Source organism: Gymnoscopelus braueri, assembly GCF_963280865.1.
Source record: "Gymnoscopelus braueri genome assembly, chromosome: 2".
NCBI classification, from domain to species: Eukaryota; Metazoa; Chordata; class Actinopteri; order Myctophiformes; family Myctophidae; genus Gymnoscopelus; species Gymnoscopelus braueri.
The window spans coordinates 46,574,716-46,594,569 of NC_137604.1; the positions used below are offsets into that span (position 1 = coordinate 46,574,716).

The 19,854-nt window shown below is 42.2% G+C and overlaps 1 protein-coding gene across 4 annotated transcripts in view; it reads right to left on the minus strand.

Annotated features, from left to right (window-relative positions):
- Positions 1–19,854, minus strand: part of pcm1 (pericentriolar material 1) — a 39,326-nt gene that overhangs the window by 3,991 nt on the left and 15,481 nt on the right. For 2 of the 4 annotated variants that reach the window (XM_080416889.1, XM_080416888.1), the window contains exons 18-35: positions 18,834–19,037; positions 17,485–17,821; positions 16,627–16,772; positions 15,992–16,206; positions 14,868–15,069; positions 14,135–14,436; positions 13,022–13,183; positions 11,434–11,490; positions 10,240–10,412; positions 9,933–10,064; positions 7,717–7,846; positions 5,657–5,806; positions 4,443–4,537; positions 3,112–3,246; positions 2,409–2,606; positions 1,363–1,422; positions 913–1,057; positions 362–510 (exon numbers count right to left, since the gene is read on the minus strand). In XM_080416889.1, the coding sequence (XP_080273015.1) occupies positions 362–510; positions 913–1,057; positions 1,363–1,422; positions 2,409–2,606; positions 3,112–3,246; positions 4,443–4,537; positions 5,657–5,806; positions 7,717–7,846; positions 9,933–10,064; positions 10,240–10,412; positions 11,434–11,490; positions 13,022–13,183; positions 14,135–14,436; positions 14,868–15,069; positions 15,992–16,206; positions 16,627–16,772; positions 17,485–17,821; positions 18,834–19,037 (2,992 nt within the window). The remainder of the gene's footprint in view (positions 1–361; positions 511–912; positions 1,058–1,362; positions 1,423–2,408; positions 2,607–3,111; positions 3,247–4,442; positions 4,538–5,656; positions 5,807–7,716; positions 7,847–9,932; positions 10,065–10,239; positions 10,413–11,433; positions 11,491–13,021; positions 13,184–14,134; positions 14,437–14,867; positions 15,070–15,991; positions 16,207–16,626; positions 16,773–17,484; positions 17,822–18,833; positions 19,038–19,854) is intronic. The other 2 variants (XM_080416890.1, XM_080416891.1) reach the window with 2 other exon arrangements.

The window sequence follows — 19,854 nt, forward strand, 5'->3', positions numbered from 1 at the left end:
GGTACCAGAACAATAAATTAAAGTAATAAAACTGCTGTAGCATAAATAAAATTGGTAGGCTTAGGCTATCTGCCAGCCCAGAACTTGCCAGAACACTTCTAAAAAATGTAATTATACAAAAATTATACAAAAACAAATTATACAAAAATACTGTTATACAAAAATGTAAATATTGTTTTTGAAAATGAGAATGGATTCTGAATCGTCCAACATTAGAATCGCGATTCGAGTACGAATCGATTTTCCCCCTCAGGTCCTAGACTATAACGGCCCCAGCAGTAGTTATGATAAGCTGGCTCAGCTATGGGAATAATATGTCATGTTTAAACAACAGGTGAATGATGTGTGTATGATGGTTGACCTGTTGTTGCTCCAGCAGTGTGTCAGACGAGGCCTGTAGGGAGGTCTGGACTTCTATAGGTCCTGCCTCAAAATCCTCCATCTCCACCTCATTATCGTCCTCTCCACTGCCATAGTTGGTCAGAGCCTGGGTCTCTGCTTTGGACAAACCTGAAATACACACACACACACACACACACACACACACAGTATTATTTTGCTATTACTCACAACACAATGGAATAAACATGAGCCATGGAGGCACACAGCAATAATAATAATCCACACAACAGATAATATGTTACAGTTCAGGTAAATGACACACATACACACATCACCACCACTACATAATGCCACACACAAAACACTAGATCAGCATTATAGGTAGGGCTGCATAGCTGTTTGGAATGAATCGAAATTTGATTTTAGGTTTCACAATAATGTAATCGCGAAACTTGCCAATTAATTCAAACGTGTTTGGTCAGCTGATTGTTGTGGACAGGCATTGAATGACACACACTTCCATTTGAAAAAGAAAAGACACATTTTACTTTAAGAGAAACTGTCACATACTGATGGAAAGAGGCATTCCTTCTCCATCTTCCTCATCCTCCTCTTCGTCTCCATCTGAAGCGTTGCTGCTCCTGCTGTACTCTCCCTCAGCCTTCTGTCCCTCTCTCTGCTGGAATTCAGCAACCTGCTCTGTCTCATCCTGGTCCTGGAAGAGAGACAGACGTTATCATCATCGTGATTTGATATGTCACCATGAAAAAAACACTTTAATGACCACTTAAGCTATATACTTCATCGTACCACGAATAGCGAACATGGAAGATCTACTAGCTCACACGCATTGCATCGCAACGCGTTGTGAACTTGTAGGTCTGCTCTTTCTCGCTATTCTCGAAAACATTTTGGTTAAGCATGAGGTTAACCGATGCGTTTACTTCAGTTCAATATGCAGTATGAGGGAGAGTATTACTGACTTCTATTGTTTATACAGACATTCTGAGCAGTTCTTACCTTGTCTTCATCCAGGTATACTGGAGAAAAGCACTTCTCTCCCTCCACAGTTTTGGTTTCCTGTTGGGGAGGTATGCAGATATTTACATTCATGCCTTTCAGGCCAGACACCCTTCTATTATATGTTAACCCAAATTAACATGTCCATGTTTGCAGGGTGTTGCTTTTTTCTGAATAGTTGAGAGGGGAATCTTCTTTAAAATGTTTGTTTATTGAGAAAGAACTAGGAAAGTGGAGAGGGAGATAGTGTAGGGGAGAAGGCTCCGGCAGGACTCAATCCTGGACCTTGGACTTTTAGTAGGCTTCTATGTTGGCAATAAGAAGAAAAGTCGATTACGCCGGCCTTAAACTTTAAAAGTATACTCCACTGTTTTTTCAACCTTATCTCCATGTTCTCAGTAGGAGTCATGAACAATACACAATGCACACGTTTTTAATACTCTGTAGGGCTGAGGCTGCAAATGGTAAAAAAAAAACAATTTGTCGAGTCGAGAGTGACGAGTCGAGAGTGTATAAAAATGTAAAGCCATTCTCTCCTGTTCCACTAGGGGCCATTGCCTCAAGAACCAAGCATTTGCAAATAATTTTAGATATTGTAGGATTCAGGCAGCAAAGTTGCATGTAATCAAAACCTTTTTGGGTCAATCAGTACAGTTAACTCATTCACTGCCACAATTATTGCTGGCCGCGTTTGCCCACTGCCAGAGATTTTTCATCGAAAAAAAAAAAGTACTCGGGAGCCAAGATACAGAATTTTTAAGTTTTAAGTTAACAAGGAAGTGGATGGGAGTCTAGATCTTCGAAAAATCATATCTCCTTGGTCTTTGGGTCAAATTTGAACAAAAGAATAAAAAAAAAAAAACGTTTTTTACGTCAGTGGCAGGATTTGTAAACGGGAATAATTACGTCAATTACGTCAGTGGCAGTGAATGAGTTAACATAACAAATCAAATAAACATCCACAAATTATATTCCTTTAATTGCTACTTCATCAATGGTCAAAATTTGCAAATGATGATATTTCCCTGATAGAACAATAAGCTGACCTGAGCTCTGTGCTTGCTGTTGTTGGGTTCCTCTGGTCTCTTCTTGTTTCGATGTTTGGCCGCTGCAGTGCTGCTGTTGTCCAGATCCTGCATCAGTCTGAAGAAGGCCAGCTCGTTGAACAGGATCTCTGAGATCTCCACCAGCAGGTCCTCTCCACAGTCCTTCAGAGTCCGACCCGCAAACTTACTCAGAGAGTCCTGAGTGGGCAGAGAAAGAAAGGAAAGGCATTAGACCCCTGGATGCTGTTTCATCCCCATGGGATGAAAACCATGATCTTCTGCCTTCACGTGTCCGCAGACACACACAAACACAAAATTATCATATTATCCAACTTCGTAATGTTTAATAGGTTAATTTAGGTTTGTTGATATACAGTTACGCAAGGTATGCTGCTGTTATAGAAATGTAAGGCTAACATTGTCAATGGAAACAAATGTTAAACATTGTGTTAACCGGTTTTCTGATGTTAATTTATTTGTTGCAGTGGCTATGTCGTTTCTTCTATTTTAGGTGTCATATTTGTAAAACCCTATTAGGGTATTATTTTAACTCAAATTAACATTTCCTTCTCATATACATTTTTAATCTTTAAAAAAATGTATCACTGTATTAGCACTTACACAAATAAACAAATGAGCCACGTCTTTCATTTCGACTATGCAGAGAACTCCACTGATGTGAACACGAACACATCCCCCCTACCTGCAGGATTCCTCCCAGCTGTCTGTGGAAGAAGCAGACAAACTCCTTGCTGTCGTCGTTCTCCTGGGTGAGGGTGAGGACCATGCGACGGACGGAGGTCAACAGCTGGTAGGAACACACCTCGTCCATGTGCTCCTATAATCACATCAAATACAAACACACAACACTGTCACAGATGAGATCCGTTTGCTGTACGCTGTACATCTCTAACTTTCATCCGAGTTCTACATGCCGCCGTTTCTTGGATGCTGCCTCATCTAGTTAAAGACATATTTTTGTTTTGTTTTCTGTTTCTCTGCTCACATGTAATTTTAGCTATCTTATTTGTTAGCTTCATTATGTATTGTGTGTTGAGTACTGACATTTAATAATTTTGTATTTGCAACAGTAATGATTGTTTGTTTTTTGTGTGGACCCCAGGAAGACTAGCTGGTTGCTATGGCACCAGATAATGGGGATCCTTAATACAATTAAATCAAATCTCAAAGTGATCTGGAGTGTATTGAGGCCAGTGCTGCCATGTTGAAGGAGTGACAATAAAAGGAACGATTGTGACATTATTGACTCTTGCTCCCTGATCAATCCCTTCTTTTAAACTCAACTGTTAACACATCCACCGCCAGAGGTTAATCTCATAATGTACTCACCAGTGCCAAGGTGTTTTTGTTGTTTTTTTGTTTTTTTCATGTCGCCATAGATCTTGTTAAAATCCTTAAGATTGAGCCGTGAACGGTCTGTTTACATCCGCGAGATCTCCCTGTATCTCCCAGTGAAAACCACGTGTCAAACGGGGCATCCATGTTTGAGTTAGAGCGGATTACGTTAAACAGTGAAATGCGAGGAGAAAAAACTACAGGAAGAGAATTGAGTTTCAGTTTCGTCTGTAGAATGGGAGCGGGCGTGATCGTCGAAACCGGATCCCAAATAATTCTATTTCCTGTCATCAAACCGGAAACGGAAGTGGATCAAAAAAATTCCGAAAGTGCACCCGGACCGCGCATGCGCGAAAAGACCGCAGCCCGTAGGACTACGGGCTCGGCGCTTAACCGTTGGATTTAACGGCCCGTAGAACTACGGGCCCGGCGGTAAAGGTGTTAAAATTGATATTTCACCCCAAAAATACGTATTTTCTAACGATTACTCAACCCATAAAGACTTGTAGTCATGGATTTTTTTTTGTTTTGGTCGCATTCCTAAGCCAATAATTTGATGACTGGCAGCGGCTGCGGTTAGGAGACACAAAGAGTCTCCTTTGTCTCTCCTCCCAGCCGCTGCCCACTTTGAGAACCAATCATCAAGGTGACTGATCTGTACTGTTCTGGCGAGCATACCTTGAGGAAGGGAATGACCTCAGTCATGATGGCCTTGATCTGTCTGTCCAGCTGCTGCGTGTCTATCTGAGGACAGCGGACCTCTGTAGAAGCACCTGGACACAAACAAACCACTTTATTTCAGGTTTTCTGGAAACACGGTGATAAGAAAAAAAATGTAAAATGATAACCTGCGGGATATAAAAAATATATATATATTTAAAAAAGCCCAGATGTTCTTCTGAGATGTGTTGAAGAGCCAAGGGGCTCAAAGGCTGAAAATCAAAACAATTTAATGTAATCCAAAAGACAACAGGCCTAATTAGAAGATAGAAAAAATGTAATAAAAACAAGGAAACAAATGACTGATGTAAGAAGACACGTCATCTTTAAAGAAAAGAAGCAATGAAGCAAAAATAATAATAATAATATAATCAACATTACAAGCAGAGACATGAGTGAATGATGACAACCTTTATGTCATTGGGGAAAGACAGCTGAGCACAGATGTTCATTAACAGTCACAGTGTATTCATTTATTTATATTTATTCCTGGATGCTGTCGAGCACAAATAGAGCTGGAGTGGACAATGTATCCATACAGTCGACTGGCATTTAACACATTGAGTGCCACTGGTACAGCCAGTGCCAGCGTTTTTTACCGTTTATTGGCGATTTCATTAGAGCTGCAGAAGCCACAACGAGGACCCGGATGTAAATAAAAAGTGTCTGGGCGATGGCCAAGGGTCCCGTCTAACGATTGGATCAATAACATTTCTACCGCGATCCGCCATTGCAGAGATCGGCCGGTTTGACCACAAAAAAAAGATATGGGGATATGGACCTTTTTCTCAAGATCCCATCATTGGGGCGGATGCATGTCCGTTTTTTTGGGATGACGTCACATCCGTCTATTCCCTTTTAAAGGGTCCTAGGATCATTCTTGAGTTGCGTTAGAGCGCCCTCTTGTGGAAAAATAAAAATGTTTATGGCACTCCACGGGTGTATTTGCAAAAACTTAATATTACGTTTTTGGCACTCAATGTGTTAACAAAATGTGACAATATGGCGACATATCAAATACAAATTTGATATGTTTTTGCAATAATGTGATATCATCTAAGTAACATCATTATGCCAGTACTTTATAAGACCAGTCATCTACCGTTGGCCACTGGGAGCTAACCCAGTATGACCCCAGTGTTGTACTGTGAAGGGTTAAGTGATTTAGGTACCTTCCCGGAGCAGGGCAGAGGGGTGATGAGCATTAGCGCCGCCTGTGGCTACAGCGTGGGTGGTACAGTGGTTAGACTCAACTTTAAGCTTCATGCGCTCATATTCCCTCATCCTGGCCATGGCCTTGTCTAAATGAATCACTGTGTTACCTAGCAGAGCAGCACACACAGGAGGAGAAAGAAAGAGAGAGAGAGAGAGAAAAGATCAAACTCAATGAGGCAAGAGGGATGGAAAAAAGCAGGGATTGCTGTGGATATGAATGCATCATTCTGTACTTAGGTTTCCACCAGTGTTGATTTCGTCGACTAAAACTATGACGAAAAATTTTCGTCGACTACCTTTTTTCACTGACAAAAACTAAATACAAACTAAATGAAAACTAAGCTATGATGGCTAAAACTAAGACTAAATATATTGACAATTTCGTCAACAAATAAAAACTAGACTAAAATGTTAGTGAGGGACTAGTGGAGAAGAGATCCAGTAGAACTAAAAGACAAGTCATTTTATGCTTGTTTGCGCTCGGGTGTTGCGCTCAAAAAAAAAAAAAGATTTAGTCAACTAAAACTAGACTAACACTAAAACATTTCAGATGACTAAAATATGACCCAAACTAAATGGAATTGTATTCAAAAGACTATGACTAAACAAAATCTAAATGTGCTGTCAAAATCAACACTGGTTTCCACAGTAGGGCCCAGGGATAAGAAAACAACATCATTTTCTTGCTGGTGAAAGTTAGAGTGCATATGGTGGGTGACATGAAATGTAAGCTTATATCATTGGTTTCTGGATAAACAAAATGTAAGTTGCTCATCACTTCAGCTTTGCACGCAAGGGTGGAGCGACAGTCCATTATTAAACATACGGGAGATTACTTTTGTGTGTCAGATTATTACAAAGTGTAGTCATTATTTCTAAGCTTGAGTACCTGCTGATATAAATCTACAGATAATGTTCAATTTAATATATACACGAAATACACAAGACATTGTATGTTGTTTGTACGTCTTTAAATGCAGTAGCGTAAATGTACTGTGAAGACCAATAGGGCTGCTACAGTTAATTGGAGTAATCGGTTTAAATGATTATGATTGTCGATTAGAATCTTTCGCTTCAATTCATTAATATATTAACCCATTAACTCTTTCACTGCCAGACTTATTTCAGAATGTGTTGTCCCATTGCCAGGAAAAAGGTGCATTTTTCCTCTGTTTGTTTTTTAACATTGAAGTGAATGGAGCAGCAATTTTTTGGATAGCGTTATCTCCTAGTACTTTGAGATAAACCCCCCATATTTTTTTTCATATTTTCGTCTTTCCGTCATTGGCCATGATAGCCATAGAGCCATCGGACGGGAATTCCCGTCCGGGGCAGTCAAAGAGTTAAGACCTGAAGCCGATTCTACAAATGTCTTCTAAATCCCAACACTATTCTGAAAAAGGTATGTTTCTATGTCAGTGGTGCTCAAACTTTTTCTTGTCAAGGACATGAAATCATCACCCCTAAAATGATGTACTTGGCCTCCGACCCCCATCTCAAAAATATTTTGTTCCAGGGACCCCCAGAAGCAAAGATTTGAGTTACAAATGTTCGCTTTAAAACAATATATATTCCAAGATTTGCACACATTTTCACGATTTCTCAAAAATAGCAGATCTACAAGCTCGTATTGCGGCACTCGGTGCCGCGCTATGAGCTTGTATATCTGCTATTTTTGAATAGCCAAAATGTAAAATAATGCTTTTTTAGCTCAAATCAAGAAGTGACACAGATGCGTTCCAGGTCTTAATGGGTTAAAATAAACATCAAAACAATGTTTTATAATTATTCGCAATAGCTGAGTGAGTTGAGTTAGCGCTGTAAGCAAAAGCAGAACTTAAATGGGCGATGTAAAAAGGAAAGGAAAACATGCATCATTCTGAAAAGCTTCAACCACTTGTCACTGGTGTGTTTGTATGTGTACTGTACACAGTATGTGTGGAAAAACAGTGTGTGTTTGTGGGAGCAAGAGAGAGAGAGTGCTTGTGGCGAGCATCGTCGTGTGTATGGCGTGTACCCAGGTCATCGTTGGCGAAGGCCTCCAGGTTCGAGGACGTGGACATGATGCTGTCGTCCGCAGAGTCCCCGTCCTCTGTCCTCTTCACGCGCTCCTGTTTCATCTGCCTGAGGTTCTTCTCAGAGCCCTCCTAACAACACACAAGCATGCTGCCATCAGTCTCACACACACACACAGCACACGGACGTGTCAACAAAAGCTAAACAATATCTTCTCATCTGTCATCATTGTCTCTCCATTGTGATAAAGCCTCATCAGGGACCGCCCCCGCGCGCACCGCTCTTGACAACACTATAACCTCTGCTGAAGAACACCTAGAGATAGGCGGAATTAACGCGGAGAACAATGGCGCCTCACCCCGCCACCCTCCTAACGCCAACACTCCACGTGTTTCCATCCATCAATTCACGAGGAACAGAGGCGGCTTATTTAGGAAGACAAAAGGGACGGCTTCCAATTAGCACAGCCCCGGGGACCGCCGTGGGGCCCCTCCGAGAACACAAGAGCCGGTGTCTCATTTGAAGGAGAGCCGCGGAGAGAATTTTGGAGCGCGGTGTGTGTGGGCGCTCTCAAAAAGCCTCGTCTGATGAGAGGTTTCAAAGCCAGCAGAGGGTCTGTCGGTGGTGGTGTTGGCGGGGAGAGATGGAGGAATAAAGGACTGGTGAGGAGATAGGGAAAGAAGCAAGCGATGGATAAGGATGAAGCGAGATAAAGAGGAAGGGGAGAAATTGACAGATGCCTTGAGGGAATTAAAGGGGGTGACGTGTATGTAAGGATAGGGACAGAGGGTTAAAGAAAGCAGGGCACGCGTGTTGGCAAAGAGGCTCAGCATGAAGATGAAGGTACAGGCAGAATCCTCAATGGACAGAAGAGATGAAGACAGGAAACAAAATGGAACAGAGACAGATGTAGACACGAGGGAGATAGAAAAATAGATAGAGAGAGTAGGGTGGGATCCAATCTTTGGATCAAAAATAGAACCAAACCCATGACAATTGAATTTTGGTTCTGCTTATCGATTCATAAATGCACTAATTAACCTTTTATTATTGCAAACAAAGGCTACATATCTGCAAGAATGTAGCTATCTGCCAGGACCTAAGTTACGCGACTAGGGCAGTGTGCCTATTTATTTTGATATGAGCTACCGTGTAGCATGTATGGGACAAAGTGAAATATGGACCGTAATACCATAGTATAGGGAAGCTAATTAGGTGCAAGTCAGGTTGCACATAAAATCTGACCAAACATTTAAGGCAGCACAGCATCAATATGAGAGTTTGTCTGATGACTTAGTCTACGAGCCAACGCTAGTAATACTAGTATCTCCAATAGAGCCAGTGAGAGCTGGCTGCGACACCCAGTTCTATTTTTAAACGTTTTTTTCAAATACAACACTTGCCTGCCAAAAACGTTTTAAAAGTTTTTTTCCCAAAAAAAATGTGAATTTTATGTCTATTTCCTTCTCTAAAACGCCTATAACTCCGAAACTTTTTTCTATGGGAAAAACAACTAATTTTGCATCCGCGATTGCTCCGCCATTGTTACTCGCGTGAGAGATGTTATCGTTCCAGCCCTTAGCCAGCACCATCGGGTAAAATGGAGGCATGCTTTTTTTTTCATGGATTGCTCGTCATGGAGTCTACAGCTTTAAACAGCACAATGGAGGTTAACGGTGAGATTCCCGGCACCGAACGTATTCTGTTATTATAAAATTCTGGCACCCAATGTGTTAAGGGCAATAACAGGGACGCAAACACAGGTACTGCTGCTCTCTTTATTCTGCTCTCATCTCTGTCACTTTTTACAGAGCCATCCAATTGCAATGGAGGAGGGGCAGGGAAAAACAACACAAAAGACCTGTCACTTCTTACATACTTAGTGCAATGAAACTACTCTCCAAGGTTTTACCTTGTAAAAAAAATCTCATCTATGCACATAGACTTCCCTTCTTCCAGAGTGAGGGGTACTAATCATAATAAAAACTAAAATTCAAAACATTATTTCAAACGGCCAAGATGGCCTGCAATATTGATATTTAATGGCCAATTAAGATTCTAGTCTACAAATGGCCGGCGTATACCGGTAATGGAAATCGCTGCACCTTCCAAAAGCGCTCTAAAGCGACCCAACTGGTCGTTATCAGAAGAGCACCTGGCATTTTCAGCTGAGAAAAAAAAAACGCTTTGGTGGTCACACCAAAGACTCCATCTTACCACATCACTGGTGGCCAGGCTCTCGCTGGGCGTCAGCTCCGACTGGGAACCAGCTGCCCAAGCCGCAGGGCCCAGCAAGGGAGGCTGGTTCTCAGCCCCATTCCGCTCTGTGAGGTGCCTCGTCACTATGTCCTGGAGGAGAAAATACAAGGGTCAAACCATAGCACCATGGTTCAAAGATGTTAAAGCAACGTGTGTGTACTGTATATATATGTATAAGACAATGTCTCAGAGCCCCATTTGGTCCAGCCATTTCTTGATGAGTTTTGACCAATTGGTTAAAAATGACTGTCGGATCTGTGTTTACCTGCAAGGAGTAGAGCGCCCTCTGGCGGAGGTAGTCTGTATTGAGCAGCTGCAGCTCATGGAACAGCTCGATAAGAAAGTGTGGCCGTGACTCATTCTGAGAGATCAGAGTGGCCACCTCAGAGTAGATGGTCTCCCTCAGTGCTTCAAACAGAGAGAAGTCACTGCTCGCATCTGCAGGGAAGACAAACAGCACCATCTCAGCCGCGACTAATGGCTTCAAGCACACATGCAGATTTCATGTGCAAATGTGCAATTGTTTTTTTTACAGTTCATAGACCTGCTCCTGACATCTGGGAGCAAACCCAGTGTTACCTCTAAGCTACGCTGGGTGTGTGTGTGTGTGTGTGTGTGTGTGTGTGTGTGTGTGTGTGTGTGTGTGTGTGTGCAGATAGCTAGAGAATGCCATGTATATACCAATGATCGTCACAAACAATCACATCTGTGTTTTTTCTTTTTTTAAGCAGATTTGTTATGGCCCATTACCCATTTTGGAAAATGCCGGATTATTAAAAAAATTATATTGGTCTGCAGCAACTGTTGGTAAGTGCATGCCATTAAGCTTGATTTATACATTGCAGTGTTGATTTCGTCGACTAAAACTAATACGAAAAATATTCGTTGCCTACTTTTTTCCACAGCCGAAAACTAAAAGAAACGAAATAAAAACTACGCTATGATGACTAAAACTAAATATATTGACAATTTCGTCAACAAATAAAAACTAGACTAAAATGTTAGTGAGGGACTAGTGGAGAAAAGATCCAGTAGAACTAAAAGACATCTTATGTTTGTCATTTTATGTTTGGTTGTGCTCTGAAAATGGCAGATCTACAAGCTCACAACGCGTCGAAGCGCGACGCGTTGTGAGCTTGTAGATCGGCTATTTTCAGCATGCAACCAAGTGTAAAATCAGGCATTATGACGCCATCAAGGCACCGCCAAAATACATTTTAGTCGACTAAATCAACAGTAGATTTAGCAGACTATAATCTTCTATCTATTTAGTGGACTAAAACTAGACTAAAACATTTCAGATGTCTAAAATATGACCAAAACTAAATCAAAATTTGCTGTCAAAATCAACACTGATACATTGTCGTACGATGGTGTCCCAAAAATTGCTGATTTACATTGCGAACATCTTGTGAGCATTGTAGATCTGCTATTTTGAAGAGCTGCTGGGTGAGTTTACCTGGTGCTTCAGTGCATGCAATTCTGTTAGAGAGGAAGGGAGTTCTCCAAGCATATGCTGAGTGAAGAATACATTCAAAAGTGACAAACAAAGGGAGATGAGACGAAAATTAAAATAATGTGATGCAACAATTGCAAACATAGATAAATTAAATTAAATTATATTAAAAAGCATAAAGCATGTTATATTTCATGGTAAACACTCAGGACTCAAGGACATTCAGTGTGGTAATGGTGATAAACAAGGACAAACATTTCATCCAAATGCAGCCTGTCATCAGCTTTCACTTCTGTAGACAAAACAAAATCTGTACAGAATAATGAAAATCGTACTATGAACTACCACTGATATTGTTCATATTATCCATATATAATCAGTGGTGGAAAGTAACTAAGTTCATATACTCAAGTACTGTACTTAAGTAAAATGTTGAGGTATTTGTACTTTACTAGAGTATTTCCAATTTCCAATACTTTTACTACATCTCAGAGGCAAATATTGTACTTTTACAATTATTTGAAAACTTTAGTTACTAGTTACTTTGTAGATTTTTATTATTACCAAACATACATTAACCACTTCAGCCCTATATACATTTCGGCCATTTCAAAATAGCCGATCTACAAGCTCACAATGCGTTGCGATGCGACACACTGAGTTTGTAGATCTGCTATTTTCAAAATATTTGTATGCATTTGAAAACGCAAATGGGACAATCTGCATAATGACTACTTTTACTTTTGGTACTTTAAGTACATTTTGATGCCAATACTATTGTACTTTTACTCAAGTAAATTTTGAATTCCGCACTTTCAGAGTATTTCTATATTGCAGTATTGATACTTTTACTTAAGTAAATAATTTTAGTACTTTTTCCATCACTGTATATAATGAAAGCTGATGACTAGTTACAATTGGATAAACTTAGTGTTTCTCAACACTGGACCCCTGGTACTGCTAGTATTCTATCTATCCTACCAGGTAGTTAGGAGCGTTTATCTGGCATCTCATCTGTAGTTAACCACCAATTAGAGAGCCAAAGCCCCAGGTGAAATGTAATTAACTTGTGAAACCAATTAACTCATTCAGTGCCAATGACGTCGCAGACGTCACGTTTTTCATAAGCCCAGAGTGCCAATGACGTCTGAGACGTCATGAAAAAAACAAAAAAACAAAACAAAAAAAAAACTTTTTTTTTTTTTTTTTGAAAAAAAAAGGTTCAGAACCCAAGATATGATGATTTGAAGATTTGCTGCTCCATTCACTTCTTGTTTAACTTCTTACTGAAAAGGCTGTATCTCGGCTCCAAAGCACTTTTTTTTTACAATGTATTTTTGGCCTTGGCACAGGGGTGATATAGCCAGAAATATTTTTGGCACTGAATGAGTTAACGGATACACAAAATCCTCTGTTAATTTAACTCAGAGTGTAAAAACTGGACGTAAACTGCTCCATTTTAACACTCAGTTAAAAGAACACCGAGGATTTTATTGTGCAGAGCACTAGCAGTAGTCTGGTTCTCATGGATTTTAGGTCATTATTGAAAGAACCCTTGACTGCTTCAGACGGGTGACAGTTGAGACAGTACCAGAGGAAAGGTCATTGGGTTTGTGTCCCGCCTTGGTCTTGCTGTCCAGTTTCTCCTGCGTCAGCTTGTCCAGAAGGCTCTGGTCCTGGTCCCTCTGCCGGGGCTGCGCTGCCCTCTCCTGGCCAAAGCCTGCAGTGCTGCTTGCGCTGTCGCTCTCCTGGCCTGCAGAACACACAGAAGAAGCCAAAGGGATATTTTAATGTTCTGCCTTAATGTTCTGTCCTAGTCTCGCGTAGCCACGTGATTTCAGGTCTCTGTCTACCAAAGTGTCAGGGGGAAATCTAAATTCAATGTAGGGGCAAGAACTGGGTGGAATAATTCTGAAATTAAAAAATAAAACCAATGCAAAGACTTTTGGTGGTCCTTTATATTGGGACGGTATTAGGACTGTTTTTCAAAGCATTAGCTGTGGGTTTGTTGGCTGCTGTTTTTTTTGCTGTTTTAACCGCTGCATTGAATTGAGATGTTCCCAGAAGTGCTAAGTAACTCCTGTTGTGAATGTATGTACCATTCTCTCACACACACCCTTTAATTTGGATGATTTGGGCCTTAATGGATAAATATTTGTTGTTATCTTTTACCCTGCCCTTGTGGCCGACGCATTCATCTATCTATACCCACTTCTGGTAAATTGGAAAAGAATCATTAAAAAGTCATTAATTGGTTAGTTGGCAGGCAAAGTAGTGTGTCCTAATGAGCCAATTTTAAACTAACAAAGAATAAATGACAGAAGTAACTGCTTTTTAGACTGTCAGAGGGATGATTTGCCTTGCTGAATTACATGCCGAATTCACCATTCACTGATATATAACCAAATCTATTTATTTATATTTTCTTAACACTGATCGATACCAAAAATGTTTTTTTCCTGTAATATACTACATTGTTCCACAGTGAAAACAATTGCACTTCTAATGGCACTGCATATTCTCCCAGTCCAGTCTGTCTACATAGACATCCTGTGGGCATCCCATTGAGAAGAATATTTGGATTTCTGTCTTGTTTTGAGTTTCCATTACGGACATTTAACACAGATATTAAGTGCCACTTCAGAGGACTAACAACACAACCATTTCATTGAGCTTTAGCTTTAAGGCCCCTATGTAAATCTACCTGCAGTGTTCTTGTGACCTTTGTTCCTGCGTCGTCGGCCTGTAGAGATGGGCGTCTTGTCACGGGATGCCAGGCTGGCCTGGGCCGACGCCTTGCGTCCGGCCCTGAAGGTCTTGGTGACGGTGGTGGGATCAGCGACGTCTGGCAGGCTGCTGAAGCTCTCGGAATGGGGGAGGTTGTGGCTGTGGCGGGGGGCCTGAGTGGGGGAGGAGAACGGGGACTCCTGCTGCTCCGTATCGGCCCGGTGGAGCTGGGTGGTGTTGTTCATGCGGGAGGAGGAAGTGTTGGGCCAGCCAGCAGGCCTGCACAGATTATGAGACAGTTCAAATAGAAAGAAAGAGGGAAAGAGAGATACATGAGTTGAGTATGTAAAATGGTGGTGCAGAAAAGGGATTTGAAGGCTCTTTCAGAAAAACAGACAGCCGGCATCAGGAGTTACTCATTATTTTCTTCTCTTTTTTTTACTAAATCTTTATCCCACGATTTTGTAACCCATTTTTTCACTCAGTGCCAATTGCCTATGTAATCCTGTGCACTACTCTCCCTCTGCCAGCCTAGGGAGAGCCCATTAATTTCACTGGATAGTGAGTTTCCTTTCCGTTTAGGTGAGCTGCATTCATAAGCTCCTAACGGTCTTTATCTCATCACTACACATGTTGCTTGTCATGCTGAGTGCTGCTGTCAATCCTCACCATACCTACATTTTAAAAGCTAACTAAACAGGCGTACACACCGTGCAAATGTAGCAGAGTTGAGGGGAGAGCGCTGCACGGGTGGAGGGAAGCTCATGTACTCTGTCTTGACAGAGGTGTTGTGATCTAGCTGCTGCTGCTGCTGAGAATGATGGTGATGTTGCTGCTGGTCAGGGCTGCTTTGAGCTGCTGAAGCTTGACCAAAGTCTCCCACAACGGGGAACAGAGGGTTGAAGTTAAAGCCTGCAGGGAGAGAGGATGAGGAGACAAAGTGAGTGAGAGACAGCCAGAGAAAAAGCAGAGCAAGAGAAAGAGAGGAGAGAAGCAAAGATAAGAGCACATTCTGATTTCCTCTGAGGGGCAGGGTGTTAATGGTCCATGTTTAAGTAAAACCACCCTTCAAGTAGTAATTCACTATGACTCATCTCACACGACTCTTCACAGTTGGGCAAGGTCAATGGCTTTCCCACAGAAAGAAGTGTGTGCGCCGGTGTTAGCACTGTAACTTTATCCAATTTCAATTAATTCCAATTTCACAGCAGAGCAGAGGCTGAATGATCGGAAGGCAGACTCAGCATTTTAATTCTTCAGCATGGAAAAGAGAGCCCAGAGCCCTGTGCGCACTCGGACTCCCAGTGCTCAATGTCTGTACAACATGCACGAAACGTCCCAGTATGTCTCAACACATTACAAGTACACAATCTGTGAGACGCATTACAAGTGCACAATCGGTGAGACACATTACTAGTACACAATCTGTCCAGGTGGCACCAGATTAGATGAATGTGTGCTGCTCATGGAACCCTGCTATTCAGACAATCTATACTAGTGCCAACAGAGCGCTAGTACTGCATATGGCCAATATATACTGTACATAGACTACAATTCTGTGTAAGTAAATAAACATATACTACAGCCAATGTTGTATACACATACTATACTACAGTCCATAGTGTATTGCACCTTTAAATAAGTGTATGTATTGTGTGTGTGTGTGTGTGTGTGTGTGTGTGTGTGTGTGTGTGTGTGTGTGTGTGTGTGTGTGTGTGTGTGTGTGTGTGTGTGTGTGTGTGTGTGTGTGTGTGTGTGTGTGTGTGTGTGTGTGTGTGTGTGTGTGTGTGTGTGTGTGTGTGTGTGAGAGAGAGAGAGAGAGAGAGAGACATACTGGGAGGCAGCGGGGAGAAGGCGGTGGCTGACAGGCCCGGGAGATTGAAGGTGTTGGCTGAGGGGTGGAAGCCGGAGGAGATGGGCAGGTAGAGGCTGGGGGACAGTGGCGGACGGGAAGAGCTGGAGTCCTGGGAGGAAGAGGCCTGCTGACCCGCTGAGGGCGACGGGAGCTTCTGTTGGTGGTGGAGGAGCTCGTTCAGGACTTGCTTCAGCCTGGGCCAGCCGACAGGACAATCAAACACATGGACCAGTGTACACAACATACGGCAATAGTACAGAAAGCTACGGTGGTATATCGTTTGAGAGGAGTGGATAGGAGTGAAAACTTGTTGAAACGTTTACTTGTCTGGTTGTTGCCTTTAAAACAGTTAGGGTTAAGCCATTATATAGATTTTTTTCAGATTGTCATTATCATTTTATAATCAAAAATGATATCCATATTGGGTTTTGTAAAATTCCACTTTAACACTATATTTTATGGCGTGGATCTGTGTGTGTCAGTGGCTAATGTCACAAACCACTGGACCAATCAGCCCCATATCTCATTGACGTCATCAATGTGATATCATCAACATAACCACAGAGATTCACAGGGAAGCTACATCCGGTCTTGATTTTATGTAGGTTTGTTACCTTTGTACGTTGTTCTGCTGCCAGGCCAGCTGGGTGTAACACTGGTTGAGCTGATGCATGATCAGGTGGACGTGGGGGGATGACATGTTGTTGGGTAACGCCCTGTGCTGGCCCGCCAACAGGCTCTGCAGCATGAAGGACAGAGTCTGGACGGAGGGAGGGAGGGAGGGAGGGGAGAGGGACACACAGCATCATCAACTGTACAGTGGCAGAGTGCAAACAATAGAGCACCGAAGTCTGACGTAATTTACGCATCCTACCTGGTTCACGGTTTTCCACCCCCATTCTGAATTCCCATAGACGTCTTTAATATCGCGTCAAGTAAGAACTGTGTTCCAAAAATAAACAAATGATCCCGGCGGTTTGACTCTTATGGATATGAAGCATGAACTGACGGTGAGAAAACGATAATGTTACTACCGCCGAATTAGTAACATTTTCGCGAGAAACAGACTGTATCAAATATGAGTGACTGACCATCATGAACGATACAGAGCCACCTCCCTGACAATATCGTCGAGACAGTTTGTTTATTTTTGGACCACAATTCTTATATGAGACGATTCTAAGATGACCCAATGTTATTCTCCATAGAGAAATTACTTTACGAACCAGGGGATGAACGAGTGACATCAGGACTTCTGTACTCTATAAGGGCTGCAACTATCGATTATTGTCTTCGTGATTATTCTATCGATCACTTTTTCAAATAATCATAATTAAGGAGCACGTTTAAAAAAATAGTGTGTGTGTGTGTGTGTGTGTGTGTGTGCGTGATCATGGGGATACTAACTGAGTGCAGGTAATCAACATTGTGTCTGATGGTTCTGATGGGTGTGTGGTTCCTGGTAAACTCACCTGTTGGTCCTGCAGGAGGGTCTGACACATGCTGGTGCTGAAGTCCAACTGCCTTTGCAGATGGCTGACCTGCTCCTGCCAGTGAGGCTGGGGACCCTCGGTGAAGGACAGCTCCGAGGCCCAGCGCAGGTTCTCCTGCCGCGGCGTGCCCCCTGACTGGGCCCCTGACTGGGCCCCGGACTGGGCCCCGGACTGGGTCCCGGACTGGGTCCCGGACTGGGCCCCGGACTGTGTCGCAGTCCTGTTCTGTTGCTCCTGTTTGGTCCTCGACTTGGAACGCTGAGAGGACTGATGTCCACTGGCCTCTCCTGAGAAAGCTGCCGGAGGCTTCAGGTTGCTGGAGAGACAACAATCATCATAGCTTGTTTTAGTTTGGTCGCATCCATTTTTTAGAATGTGAAACAAACAAACAGTGATAAAACGATGATACAAACTACAAAAAGAAAAACACGGACAGAAAGGACAGAAAAGCATCAGTAATGTTTTGAAACTGAGATAAACATCTCACCTCTACCACAGACAAAGACATTTCAAACCAAAACAGGCTACGAACTCTAAATAACATTTTATTAATTCATACTAATAGCAGCAGAGCCCCCCCCCCCCCCCATGCTGCACCTTGCTGACATGAAAAGGAGCAAATTCAAAAAGTTGCTACCCAGGGCTCGCAAATTTTGAATTTGACAGATACATCTTGATAAAATGACTACTGGAGTAGTTTTGTGAAGAAAACGCAAAATGGGGGGAAATCATATGGGGAGTCGTGTCATGAGCCAAGGAATCCAGGGAAAACATACGGTAAGTTTCATTGTACAACCTGCAGTTCAAGAGTTATAGGCCAAAATGTGACGGTCATGAGGCCAATATACTACTACTAAGCGTGTGTGTACAAAGTGTCACACAGATAGGTCCTGCGGTACCGGAGACTAGCCATTTACAGACGGACACGTAGATAGACAGACGGATGGACGGACGGACGGACAGACAGGGGCAAAACATAATCTCCTGCCATCGGCCGTCCGACCTGGCGTAGATAAAAATAAATAAAACAAAGCAACAAAGTTTTTAAAAACTTTGTTTCGCACGTCGAAGTATAAATTAGGCTTAACTTTAGTTTAAAATATTTGACAAGTAATAACACAAGTTAAAACCAACCGAGGAAATGACAGAATAAAGTCCCGAACTCCATTGTGGTCCTCTTACACATGACTAGTACATGTCATAACATGAGTGACAGACAGTCATGTACAATGTACAATGAATAAACATTTCAAGACAAGAAATGTTACATTTACAATGACACTTGAGCACTTGGGATTTCATACTTGACTTTAGTCGATCAAACAGACCTTGTGTGGTTCTTCCTGTTGCTGAAGGAGCGCTGCTTCCTGCTAGTGGAGTAGAGGTGGAGGTCGCAGCTTGAGCTGCTCTCTGCACCTCTGTCCTCTTCCTCGTCTGCCTCCTCTCCGCCCAGCTCAGACGGGTAGCCGTTCTCATCATCATCATCCTCATCAAGGTGACAGGGAGTAGAACCGCCCCAGGTAGCCATAGTCCTGAAAAAACACAGACCAAAACACCAATAAATGTCTGATCTGGGCAGTGTCTATCTATCTATATATTTCAGGAATCTCTGTCGTGTGCGTGTGCGTGCGTGTGCGTGTGTGTATGCACGCATAAGTGTGTGTGGGTGTATCTTTTCTCAATATGCCCAAATATGGAGATATACCCAAATATGTAGATGACTGTACTATCAAAGACTGGCCTCCAGGTATTATGATAAAGGGTACTGTAACAGTATATCAAATTGTCCAATAGAAAATGAATATTATTATGAACTATGTTAAATATGAAGTTTAAAAGCTTTTATTTAATTGGTGAGAGGATTAATAAGAAAGGGAAAGATAATGGCAACCTGGACAAATAGTTTTTTAACAATGTCTCCAGGCCATTACAGAGTTAACAAGTGAATTCAAGAGCTTTGCCCCTGAGTGCAGTCAGTCAGAGGATTATCCTGATCCTTGGGCCAACGTCTGGCCAAAGGCGGAATGTGCCTTGTAACCGGAATTTTCAATGTCCTCTTTGTTACCCATGTTGACAAAAAAGAACTAAAGACTTTGATCCTAAGATTCTATCCTTTATAAGATGTTATGGTTCCTTCCAACTATACAACAGAAAAACCACAACCACAAAGCGTCCTGGAGTAGTGATAGTGACCGTAATAGAAAAAGTAAAGCAAAAGTGTAACAACTGAACACCACTTTTGCCCACATAGAGCCAGCAACAAACAGTTGGCAGCAGCAACGACAGGCATGGAATAATGTGAAGGGACAGTGAGCATCTTGTCATCTAGAGCAAAGCAACGGTCTGACT